This window comes from Neoarius graeffei, chromosome 16, assembly GCF_027579695.1.
Source record: "Neoarius graeffei isolate fNeoGra1 chromosome 16, fNeoGra1.pri, whole genome shotgun sequence".
NCBI lineage: Eukaryota > Metazoa > Chordata > Actinopteri > Siluriformes > Ariidae > Neoarius > Neoarius graeffei.
In genome coordinates this window covers 21665562-21678216 of record NC_083584.1, presented here as the reverse complement: position 1 = coordinate 21678216, position 12655 = coordinate 21665562, and the positions used below count along the sequence as shown (strand labels likewise).

The following is a 12655-nucleotide window of genomic DNA, read 5'->3' as shown; positions in this document are numbered from 1 at the left end:
TTTACTCAAACATATGACTCACGAGGTGATAAATCATCATGATGAGATAGTAAGTCATAATGAGATACCACGCCATAATTACAAGACAGTAAGTGGTAATTGAGAAACCTCGTATTTCATCATTGATTTCTCTCATAATCATGAGATATTTTGATGAAATAAATCGAGATCCTCTCTCAGTGACTTAGTATCTCATAATTAGAACTTGCCAAGTCATTATTATGAAATAGCAAGTCCTAATGATGAGATACTGTCTCATAAAGAAATGGGAGTTTCTTATAAATCATGACTTAGTATCTCATCATGAGGTCTAGCCAAGTCATTATTATGAGATAGGATCTTATTATTTACTCAAAAATGAGACTCATGATGAGAAATCATAATGATGAGATAGAAAGTCATAATGACAAACTTCATATTCCATTGAGACAGTAAGTCAAAGAACTATGACAAGATCTCAATTATTGAGTTAGCAAGTAATTATGAGAAAGTTATAAGATCTCAATTATGACAGCAAGTTGCAATTATGAGAAAACTCGTACCGTCAGAAGTAGGGGTACAGTAGGAGTCCATTTCTGTCCCCCATGGTACAATCTACACTATTGTACCCCTTAGGGCTCATTATTGGACCTCAAGGTAACACTGTACAATTTTAGGACCAAAAAGGTACATATACAGCGGTGCTTGAAAGCTTGTGAACCCTTTAGAATTTTCTATATTTCTATATAAATAGGACCTAAAACAACATCAGATTTTCACACAAGTCCTAAAAGTAGATAAAGAGAACCCAGTTCAACAAATATGAGAAAAATATTATACTTGGTCATTTATTTATTGACGAAAATGATCCAATATTACACATCTGTGAGTGGCAAGAGTATGTGAACCTCTAGGATTAGCAGTTAATTAGGAGGTGAAATTAGAGTCAGGTGTTTTCAATCAATGAGATGACAATCAGGTGTGAGTGGGCACCCTGTTCTATTTAAAGAACAGGGATCTATCAAAGTCTGATCTTCACAACACGTTTGTGGAAGTGCATCGTGGCATGAACAAAGGAGCTTTCTGAGGACCTTAGAAAAAGCGTTGTTGATGCTCATGAGGCTGGAAAAGGTTACAAAACCATCTCTAAAGAGTTTGGACTCCACCAATCCACAGTCAGACAGATTGTGTACAAATGGAGGAAATTCCAAGACCATTGTTACCCTCCCCAGGAGTGGTCGACCAACAAAGATCACTCCAACAGCAAGGCGTGTAATAGTTGGCGAGGTCACAAAGGACCCCAGGGTAACTTCTAAGCAACTGAAGGCCTCTCTCACATTGGCTAATGTTCATGAGTCCACCATCAGGAGAACACTGAACAACAATGGTGTGCATGGCAGGGTTGCAAGGAGAAAGCCACTGCTCTCTAATGCCGCTTTTCCACTACAAACGCGGCTGAGCCGTGCCGTGCCGAGTCGAGCTGAGTGGGGCTGTTGGAGTTGCATTTCGACTACAACCGCGCTGAACCGTGCTGGCTGGAAGTGGGTGGACACATTGGGTGGAGTTAGCGAAAGTGGGTGGACGTCATGTGATGCCGTTAAGCAGCGCAAACAGTGACATCAGTGACAGTGGCGGAACAAGTCAGAGCCGGGCCGGGGGCGGGGCAAATGACCGGGCCCTTTATTAAAGCTTATCATAACATCATTTTAGGCTACAAAATGTCCGCAACTGCGGTGTTTACCAATTTCAACACTACCGGGTGCAACTATGTTATTTAGTACATCAAGTCCTTCAAACGAACATGTAACTCAGAAACAAAAAACATTAGGATACTGTACATGGCTCATAATAAAACATCAATAGCCTACTGCGCGCATTATTTGAAGGGCATACGAATGAGCGCTCAGAGGTTGCAGCGGTGACAGGAAGAGTCAGAAATAAAAGGAGGGCGGTGCAAACCTCACTGAATGCACTGTGTTTACCAATTTCAACACTCCGGGGTGCAACTATGTTAGTTTGTACATTAAGTCCTTCAAACGAGCATGTAACTCAGAAACAAAAAAACATTCGGCGACATACTGTACATGGCTCATAATAAAACATCAATAGCCTACTGCGCGCATTATTTGAAGGGCATACGGCGAGCCTTGCGCTCCGCGAACTCGTCCACGATGCTCTGTATGTCACTGATTCAGTGAGCTTTTAAGCGGTAGTCTCACGACCCGGATAGTAAACAATAAACATGGAGGACATGGAGTCGTTAGTGTTGCTGGTCTTGGTGCTGTGGCTTGTTGTCACCGACAACGCGGACAGATACTGGCAAGAGCGTATAGATGAGGCGAGGCGCATAAGGCTTCAGAAATTCTCGTAATTCATAATTATTCTCCTTCCGGGTTTGCGGTGTTTACAGATCCCAGCGCGCTCGCGGGGCGTGTGTGGGCATGTGAGGACACTCCTCTTCACCAATCAGTGCACAGGGGAGTGTCTGCTCACGCCTCCAGCCTCACTCGGCACGGCTTGGCTCGCTTCAGCCCCACTCCAAAACGGTGCGAGTTTTAGGGGCTAAGCAGGGCTGAAACGAGCTGAGTCGTGCTGGTTTTTGGTAGTCGAAACGCGAGCCGTGTCGGGCTGAAGTGAGCTGAAGCGAGCTGAAGTGAGCTGAAAAAGGGTAGTGGAAAAGGGCCATAAAAGAACATTGCTGCTCATCTGCAGTTTGCTAAAGATCATGTGGACAAGCCAGAAGGCTATTGGAAAAATGTTGTGGATGGATAAGACCAAAATAGAACTTTTTGGTCTAAATAAGAAGCGTCATGTTTGGAGAAAGGAAAACACTGCATTCCAGCACAAGAACCTTATCCCATCTGTGAAACATGGTGGTGGTAGTATCATGGTTTGGGCCTGTTTTGCTGCATCTGGGCCAGGACGGCTTGCCATCATTGATGGAACAATGAATTCTGAATTATACCAGCAAATTCTAAAGGAAAATGTCAGGACATCTGTCCATGAACTGAATCTCAAGAGAAAGTGAGTCATTCAGCAAGACAACGACCCTAAGCACACAAGTCGTTCTACCAAAGAATGGTTAAAGAAGAATAAAGTTAGTTTTGGAATGGCCAAGTCAAAGTCCTGACCTTAATCCAATGGAAATGTTGTGGAAGGACCTGAAGCGAGCAGTTCATGTGAGGAAACCCACCAACATCCCAGAGTTGAAGCTGTTCTGTACGGAGGAATGGGCTAAAATTCCTCCAAGCCGGTGTGCAGGACTGATCAACAGTTACCGGAAACGTTTAGTTGCAGTTATTGCTGCACAAGGGGGTCACACCAGATACTGAAAGCAAAGGTTCACATACTTTTGCCACTCACAGATATGTAATATTGGATCATTTTCCTCAATAAATAAATGACCAAGTATAATATCTTTGTCTCATTTGTTTAACTGGGTTCTCTTTATCTACTTTTAGGACTTGTGTGAAAACCTGATGATGTTTCAGGTCATATTTATGCAGAAATATAGAAAATTCTAAAAGGGTTCACAAGCAATATATAAAAGGGTACAAATAAGTACCTTAGAGGATATTGATCCAGAGACGAGCTATTTTACCTTTAGGGGTACTTTATTGTTGCTGCTGCTGGAAATGTTTGATCTGATCTTGTACCACAACTGTTGAATTCTCAGACGTATCCGGTTAAGTGGTGTCGATTAATTTTCTATAACAGCAGCTCGAACAATACTGGCAGCAAAGCAAATCGCAGTTTATCGTTTCTATAGCAACATCTCATTCACACAAACTTGTAACAATGCGAGGTTGTGCTGTGTGTTTTATTAACAACAAAAGAAAGCCAAGAGGTTGGCGAGAGAGAAGGAACGACTAGAATAAGTGATAACAGGGAGCAACTTGTTTTTTTTGGACGTTCCACAAATGTAGCTATAACTGGATTAATTAAAAAAAAAATCACTCTTTGATAAATAAATTTCACCATCTAGTTGCTGATAATTTTCCTTGAACGTCTTATTTTTTTGTCTTTTATAATGACAGTTTTCTTTGCACCACTTACTCCTTAAAATTTATCATTTTGATGGTGACCACTCATGTCTGGTCCACTAGTAGAACAAAATTAAAAAAAACAAAAAAAAAAAAAAACACCCTTATCCACAACTTTTAGCCCAAGTCAAGAACCCAGAGGATTATTGAAAAATGCTTTATTCTATTTATGAATGGATTTATGTATTATTTTTAAATTTATGTATTACTACTACTACTACTACTACTACATAAAACTACAAGGTACATGTCAGTCCTGAACTTATAGTGCAGTTCCATGGGTACAAAAGAAAATAAAAAGTACAGTAGAAACCTCATATATACACACACACACACACACACACACACACACACATTATATGACCATACTGTATATGTTATTTAAATCCTTTTTTTTTTTTTCCTTAAAAAGAGTATAAATTAGATTTGGGTCCAGTCCATTTCATCTTATGTTGGAAGTTTCACATTATATTACAATTTACATGCACATTATGTCTAAAATAAACCAACACATCAGTATTTCCCCAATGAACGTCTCTCAACAGTCACATGAAAAGAACCATGATGAAGAAACCGACACCTTTGTGTTGTTTAATGCTGTTTTGTAGTAAAAGCTCAGGAATCAAGTCTTGTGCTCCACCTTGTGGCTACTTTTTCTACCACAAAACAGCTTTCGAGGGTTACGCAGGCCAGTACATCGACCCATCACTTCAATTTCCAGATGTTTCTCCTGTCGATCAAGACACACATCCTTAGTTCTGGTAATATACCATTTATCCCGAGCCCTCAAAATAATTTACTGGGAATTGCCAAGTTTGGCAGCATGGTGGTGCAGCGGGTAGTCTTGTTGTCCCCCAGCTAAAGGCTCGATCCTGAGGTCGCGCAGATCATTGTCCGCTCTCCATTTATGGATTTTTTCTTCAACTCCACATTTCTTCTTTTAGCAGCTCCCGTTAGGGGTTGCTACAGCAGTTCTGTTCTGCATATTTGATTTAGCGTAGATTTTACACACCTGACAACTCTCCCTGATCTATCCAGGCTTGGGATTGGCACCAAGTATGGACTGGCTTGTGCAAATCCAACGGCTGGGTATTTTTTTTTACCAAATCCGCATGTCTTTGAACTGTGGAGGAAACTCACGCCGACACGTAGAGAACATGCAAACTCCACACAGAAAGGACCCCGTCGGTCATGAGGTTCGAACCCAGAACCTTCTTGCTGTGAGGCAACAGTGCTAACCACTGCACCATTTACAACTCCATGTTTATAAACTGCAAAACTTTTTTTTAGATTCTCATTCAAAAACCAAGGGAGTGTAAACCTTTGTATTCGTCTTTATTTGGTCACCTCATGAGCGACACTAAAACCAACTCCACCATCCTGAGCTTTTTTTAAGCACGGTAACAGTATTCAGATAAATCAGAAATGACACCATTTACTGCACAGTGAGTTAGTCAAAGTTTTATTAGTGTTATACTGAGTTCTGCTGCTCAAAAGGAGTATCTTAGAAGCAGGATGCAAACACACTAAACCGTTTTAGAGTCTTTTGTTTATAGTCAACCGACCATAACATTCAGCTTCACTTTTTTTTTTTGTTTGTTTGTTAAAGAAAAATAAGAAAATATAATTGACAGTACATTTAGGCACACCGTTGACACATACTGTACACGTGATATGTACAAGGTAATAATTAGAGATTCATATATATATATGGGGATTTAACGAACACAAAAGAACCGAGAGAAACGAGCTGTCCTGCATCGCAGAGAACCTTTTACTTGGGTTCGAGGTGAAAGTGGAGTGCGTTAACTCATTAAAACAGTGCCGTGTAGCATCGGTTTAACAGATCACAGAAGGCTGTAGATTAATTAGTGGTGTGTGTGTGTGGTGTTTTTTTTTTTTTTACAGTAATAAGGAATGATTAAAAACCAACTGGTGGTTTGTGTTTCGGGAAAAAAATAAAAATAAAAAAATAACAGAAGCCCTCATCCGTACGATTTAAGTGCTATTTAGTTCAAAAATCAGAATGAACCTCTCAACAGGGTCACTGTGCTGATCGATAACCCGCAGATCATGTGACTACGGGTTACAGAGCCACACATCCTGCATGCTCTAGAGGCAAGACTTGTTACTCTGACAATTTAAAACCGGAATACAGTATAACATTCATCAGATTTGACCCGATAAACCCAAAAAAAGCGTGTCACAGAAACGACTCCTAATCGGTACGGACCTCCGCTGGTTTCGTATAACGCTTCGCCTCCTGGAGCAAATAAGCCATGCACACACAGATGCACGAAATCCATCGTCAAGGAAGCACTATGGTCACCAGGAAATGAAAGAAAACAAATTGCAGACTTATAAAACAAGTCTTAAACGTAAGCCGAGTCATTTACAACGACGGAATGTATTCTGATGGGTTTTTTTTTTTTTTTTTGCATTATTGTATTCTCAAATCTGAAAAACATTTACCATTATCTGAACACATGCAAAAAAATATATATATATTGCACAAAACACGAATTAAATTACATATTCTCGAAATAAAAGTGTGATGATTAGGACTGAACATCTAATGGCTCTCTGAAGACGTGTGGGTGCGTTTAAGGAAAGCTACGTCTAAGCACACGTCTCTTTTGGTTGGAGAAAATTAAGGCCGATTTCCTAACTGGCACTGGCGCACGCTTCGGACTTAAACGTAAATGCTACACACGGGTCTTTAACAAGTCTTCTAGTGTTCTAAACAGGTCCAAATCCTGTATGTGCAGTGTGTGAACTGTGGAAACGAAAAGGAAAAAAAAAAAAACGGATGAGTACAGACAGGTTTGCCAGAGACGGATACATTCTTTAACGCATCGTGCTGTATGCTTGGTGTCCTGCAGGGTGCCAAAACTTGTGTGCGCTGCACGTGTCCTGCCAGAATCTTGTTTGCCTGAAATCCACTCTGAGTCGCAGCAGGTTATGTGATGGCTATTTCAGCGCTCTGTAAAATCGGTGCATCAGTGCTGCACGGATATTTGGTTATTAAGTCACTCGCATGGTCTGGACGTGATGATTTCACTCGCTAAAACGTGAAAAAGAAGAAGTTCGGTGCAATTAAAACCCGCTTTCCAGCCCTAAAAACAAACAAACAAAAAAACTTTACCTCAGATACGCCTGTGATAAAAAGCGGCTCGGTACGAGCCACGTTTGTCAGTTTTTCTTCCTGCCATTCCACTCGATTGTTTATTTAAAATCATTTAGTCTTTACGTCGACTCATCGATGACCTGCGAACTTGAACATGTTTTATCCACAGGGAATCCTCCCACATTGCAACGTCCTCCCAAAATAATAATAATATTTATAATTAAAAAAGACAAAATGAGATCCAAATACTGAAATGCTGACGGTACAGGTCAAGCACTGCAGCATCTTAGTGGTGACGCGCCACAATGCTAAAATGAATCCTCTATGCTACAGCCATGTGGATACAGTGCTTCTCTTAAGAACAGGAAGGACTGAGAGCTGGGGTGTGTGATCCACAGCACGCACGCACACACACACACACACATTCACACTCGCACCCAGCCCTGTGTCTTTCTCCAGCCTCACCGTGGGCTGGTCCCTCCTCTTTTGAGAGTGGTGCTTCCTGCTGCCTGAGCCACTGCGTCACCTCTTCTGTAAGGTTCGGACTTTCTGTGAATAAGTGCGGATGCGCGGCGAGCGGGAGTGCAGCTTGACGAACAGCTCGGGGAACTTGTATTGAGGGAACATGGTTTCGAGAAACCCCTCCAGGAAGACGTAGGCCAGGCGGCGGTTCAGCTGCTGGTGCTGGAACATTTCAAAGACCCGGAGGATGCCCTTGCGCGTGGTTTCTGCCCCGATGATGTGCTTCAGCTCGTCTGGGGAGGACAGAAACCAATCAAAAACGGTGGCGTGAAGGAACAAGTACGCAACAGAACAGGAGAGTGAAGCTAGCCGCACACTACGCCGATTTTCAGCGTACCGAGTAGGGCTGTAACGATACACCCAACTCACGATTCGATTCGTATCGCGATTTTTGACCCACGATTCGATACACCCACGATTTTTTTAAAATGTATTTTTAAAGTAGTAAATTTGACTTATTAACATTTACTTACTTACATTAACTATTTAATAACATAATTCAGACCACTGCAGAGAATGAGTAATGTGTATGCAAAAATGAACAAATGTATATCCAAAGATTGTTTTATTTCTCAAAATAATACTCTTGAGCCGGAAGCTCTGTTTTTTTCGGTTCTGAAAAAGTCATTTTTCCAAATCGTGTAAATCCGTTAAGATTTTTTTTGGGCGGGTGGCTCTCTCACTGTCTCACTCTCATAGGGCCAATGATTTTCTGTGATCGCGGAAAACAGATGGAAATTACGGAATTTTTATGGTGAAACGTTGCTCGCGTGTCAAAATGTAACTGCCGCAGAAGGCTTCCGCCCAAGCAGACATGCCTTCAGTGTTGCCAGATATTGCTAACGTTTTCCACCCCAAAATATGTTCAAAACCAGCCAAAAAGCACCTAAACCTGCCCAATCTGGCAACACTGCATGCCTTTCCGGTCAAGTGATTGTGATTGGCGTGTGGCACACCTAGCCAGCCAATGAGCTGCTTGTTTACAGATTCGCTCCCCGTCGCAACCAGAATGGCGACTGCTTAAAAGAAATGAATGCTCTGCCAGTGGCGAGTGTGGACGTTGCGTGACTCGCAGAAGATTGTCGCAGGTCGGGGAAAAAACGACTTACTAATAGATATAAAAAATAAAAGTAATTTAAGTAAGTTTAAAATGTAATTTAAATAAAAAGTAAAGTATTCATAAATTGAAGTTTGGAAGCGCCTCTGTTTTTGGGCTGAGGAGAAGTTTGAAAGGGTGTACCGCGATTCTGCCTTCTTGTATCACGATACGGATCGTGGCTCTGCGTATCTCGATTTCGATAGGCATATCGTTACAGCCCTAGTACCGAGCCAACTGAAGTCGCGAGTCAGGCGTAAAGACTAGTTTTCGATGGTACCGACTCATCTCACAGCCGATTTGAAAAACTAATCGGGAGCCAGACTGATCGGCGAGAGTCGCTAGCAATAGCCAATCATATCTTTCGCATATAACACGTGACATCATTAAACACAATTTCTAGCGCAAGAAATACGTGTTGGTAGCACCTAATGCAGGCATATACTGTAATTCCATAGACTGAAGCTTTATCCATAGACACAGTGGGCTGGAAAGCCACCCTGCTCAAGTTGTGTGGCTGAATTCCAAATCGCTTTAACTCCCCTATATAAGTGCACTATTTAAGGTTGGGAATAATAGCTCATGCAGCCTAGATAGTGCGCTACATATTCCATGTTGTCTCGTCTCGTCTTCTTCCGCTTATCCAGGACCGGGTCGCGGAGGCAGCAGTCTAAGCATGGAAGCCCAAACTTCCCTTTCCCCAGACACCTCGGCCAGCTCCTCGGGAAGAACACCGAGGCGTTCCCAGGCCAGCCGAGAGACATAGTCCCTCCAGCGTGTCCTGGGTCTTCCCCGGGGCCTCCTCCCGGGGGGACATGCCTGGAACACCTCCCCAGGGAGGCGTCCAGGAGGCATCCGAAAAAGATGCCCGAGCCACCTCAGCTGGTTCCTCTCGATGTGGAGGAGCAGCGGCTCTACTCTGAGCTCCTCCCGAGTGACTGTGCTTCTCACCCTATCTCTAAGGGAGCGCCCAGCCACCCTGCGAAGGAAACTCATTTCAGCCGCTTGTATCCGCGATCTTGTTCTTTCTGTCATTACCCAAAGCTCATGACCATAGGTGAGAGTCGGAACGTAGATCGACTGGTAAATTGAGAGCTTCGCCTTTTGGCTCAGCTCCTTCTTCACCACGACGGACCGGTAAAGCGACCGCATCACTGCGGAGGCTGCACCGATCCGCCTGTCGATCTCACGCTCCATCCTTCCCTCACTCGTGAACAAGATCCCGAGATACTTAAACTCCTCCACTTGAGGCAGGACTTCTCCACCAACCTGGAGAGGGCAAGCCACCCTTTTCCGGTCGAGAACCATGGCCTCGGACTTGGAGGTGCTGATTCTCATCCCAGCCGCTTCACACTCGACTGCAAACCGCCCCAGTGCATGCTGAAGGTCCTGGTTTGAAGAAGCCAACAGGACAACATCATCCGCAAAAAGCAGAGATGAAATCCTGTGGTTCCCAAACAGGATTCCTTCCGGCCCCTGGCTGCGCCTAGAAATTCTGTCCATAAAAATTATGAACAGAACCGGTGACAACGGGCAGCCCTGACGGAGTCCAACATGCACTGGGAACAGGTCTGACTTACTGCCGGCAATGCGAACCAGACTCCTGCTCTGTTCATACAGGGACCGGACAGCCCTTAGCAAAGAGCCCCGAACCCCATACTCCCGAAGCACCCCCCACAGAATACCACGGGGGACACGGTCGAATGCCTTCTCCAGATCCACAAAGCACATGTGGACTGGTTGGGCAAACTCCCATGAACCCTCGAGCACCCTATGAAGGGTATAGAGCTGGTCCAGTGTTCCGCGACCAGGACGAAAACCGCATTGTTCCTCCTGGATCTGAGGTTCGACTATTGGTCGAATTCTTGTGCACTATTTAAGGTTGGGAATAATAGCTCATGCAGCCTAGATAGTGCGCTACATATTCCATGTTGTGTCATTTGTAATTCAGCCTGTAGCATCTTCAAGTGTTGGATTTAACAGTAACTATATCCAATAGCCAATCACAAAGCTATTGTCACGTGATATTTAGCGGAATGTTTGTTATGATGCTTAGTTCGCATAATCTCGTTTGGTGTCACTTCAATCGCGACTGCACTCGTCAACAGTCGTGAGTTAGTCGGGGATATGTGCGTGCCCTGTCGGGAGTCGGCTCTGAAATGGGTCGGTTCGGTACCGCGTGGATCGGCGTAGTGTGCGGCTAGCTTTACAGACAGATATCCAGTGCTGCCTTCAAGTCCCATCAGAAATATCACGACTATGAGGAAAGTGTACTTAAGCACCAGCACAGGGTTGTGATTAAGACCCAGGAAATTGTATTTTTCACGTGTCAGTAACAAAAAGTCCATTATTGGTGGCCATTACTATGAATGTGATGCTGACAGCGGGATGATGGAAGTGGTTGCGGTGCATGTTAAGGGCCTCTGCATGCTCTTGCGACAAGGCTTTCGCAGATAGCTTTTCGCAGACAGTTGTAATTTATCGTTGAGCGGGGAGTAATAGGCGTGCGCGATGTTATTCACCGCCACAACGCAAGGGGGCGCCAAGTCGCGAAATCGCTAGGAGTAGTTGGTGGGTGTGGTTAGTGGAGTGTTTATCCTCCGGTTACTTATAATGACTAGAACTGGAGTCGTATAGATGTCCGTACTATCTCACTTCCTCGATCAACCGCTCTTCGTGCTGCTCCATCTTCACTCGTGTTTTTAAAAATGGCGGTCGTGAAAACAAACCAAACCGGGAAAGTAGGGAAGCGGAAGTGCGTGTACAGCGGATGTAGAGTGGACCAATCAGAGCCCTCTTGTCTGCGAGGCTTCTGCGGTGGTCACAATTTTTGGGAGGTGCGCGCAGAGCGTCTGCGAAGGTGGGGGGGCTACGCAGACGCCATCTGCAAGGACTGCGTTGTCAGCATAAATTGGCCTTAACTCTTCAGTAAATCATTTCCTTCAGTAAAGCTGAATAAATGTTTCAATTTTTTTATTTAAAAAAAAAAAAAAAAAAGAAGGTTTACTCATGCTGTCCATTTTTTCTGACCAAAGCCACTTGATCACACCAAGTCAATAAGCACCGCCTCCAAACTCTCACATACAAACCTCCAAGGACGACTTGAGCTCCATCTGTCCCTCTCTCCGTCCATCGGTCTGTCTCTCTGCTCTTTCACGCTCTCTCCCCCCGTCTTGCTCTCCCCATCTCTCTCCCTTCCCTCCTGTCTCCCTGTCCCTCCATCAACTTTATTGACCCTCCCAAAGGGATCAATAGTTATCTATCCATCCATCCATCTACCCATCCTTCTTTCACTCAGTCCATCTGTCTTTGTCCATGTCTGTCTCCCCACTCTTTCACGCTCGCTCTTTGTCCATCTCTGTCTCCCCTTCTTTGTCCATCTGTCTTTGTCCTCACTCTTTCAGGCTCTCTCTCCCCCCATGTCTCTCCCTCCCTCCCTCCCTCCTTCTTTCTGTCCATCCGTCTGTCTCTCCACTCTTTCACACTGTCTCCCAGTCCCTCTCTCTCTCCGCTCTTTCACACTTTGTCTCTCCTCCCTCCCTCCCCGTCCATCTATCCGCTCTTTCACGCTGTCTCCGTCTCTCCCCCTCTTCCCCGTCTCTCCCTCCCTTCTTCTCCCTGTCCATCTGTCTCTCCGCTCTTTCATGCTCTCCCTCCCCCATCTCTCTCCCCGTGTCTCTTCCTCCCTTCCTCTGTCCATCTGTCGGTCTCTCTGCTCTTTCACGCTGTCTCCCTTCCTCTGTCTCTCCGCTCTTTCACGCTTTGTCTCTCTCCCCGTCTCTCTCTCCCTCCCTCCCTGTCCATCTCCCCGCTCTGTCTCCCTGTCTCTCTCCCTCTTCCCCGTCTCTCCCTCCCTTCCTCTGTCCCTCCGCTCTTTCACGCTCTGTC

General features: G+C 44.5%; 1 protein-coding gene across 6 annotated transcripts in view; it reads right to left on the bottom strand.

The window, feature by feature from the left end:
• snx13 (sorting nexin 13) overlaps positions 1–12655 on the bottom strand; it is a 206041-nt gene that overhangs the window by 66451 nt on the left and 126935 nt on the right. For 3 of the 6 annotated variants that reach the window (XM_060942623.1, XM_060942624.1, XM_060942625.1), the window contains one exon: positions 5469–7904. The exons of 1 other annotated variant lie outside the window; for it this stretch is intronic. In XM_060942623.1, coding sequence (XP_060798606.1) covers positions 7672–7904 — 233 coding nt within the window. In that variant the 3' untranslated portion in view covers positions 5469–7671. Of the gene's footprint in view, positions 1–3785; positions 4753–5468; positions 7905–12655 lie in introns of those variants that run through there. 2 more of the 6 variants (XR_009656790.1, XM_060942627.1) reach the window with 2 other exon arrangements.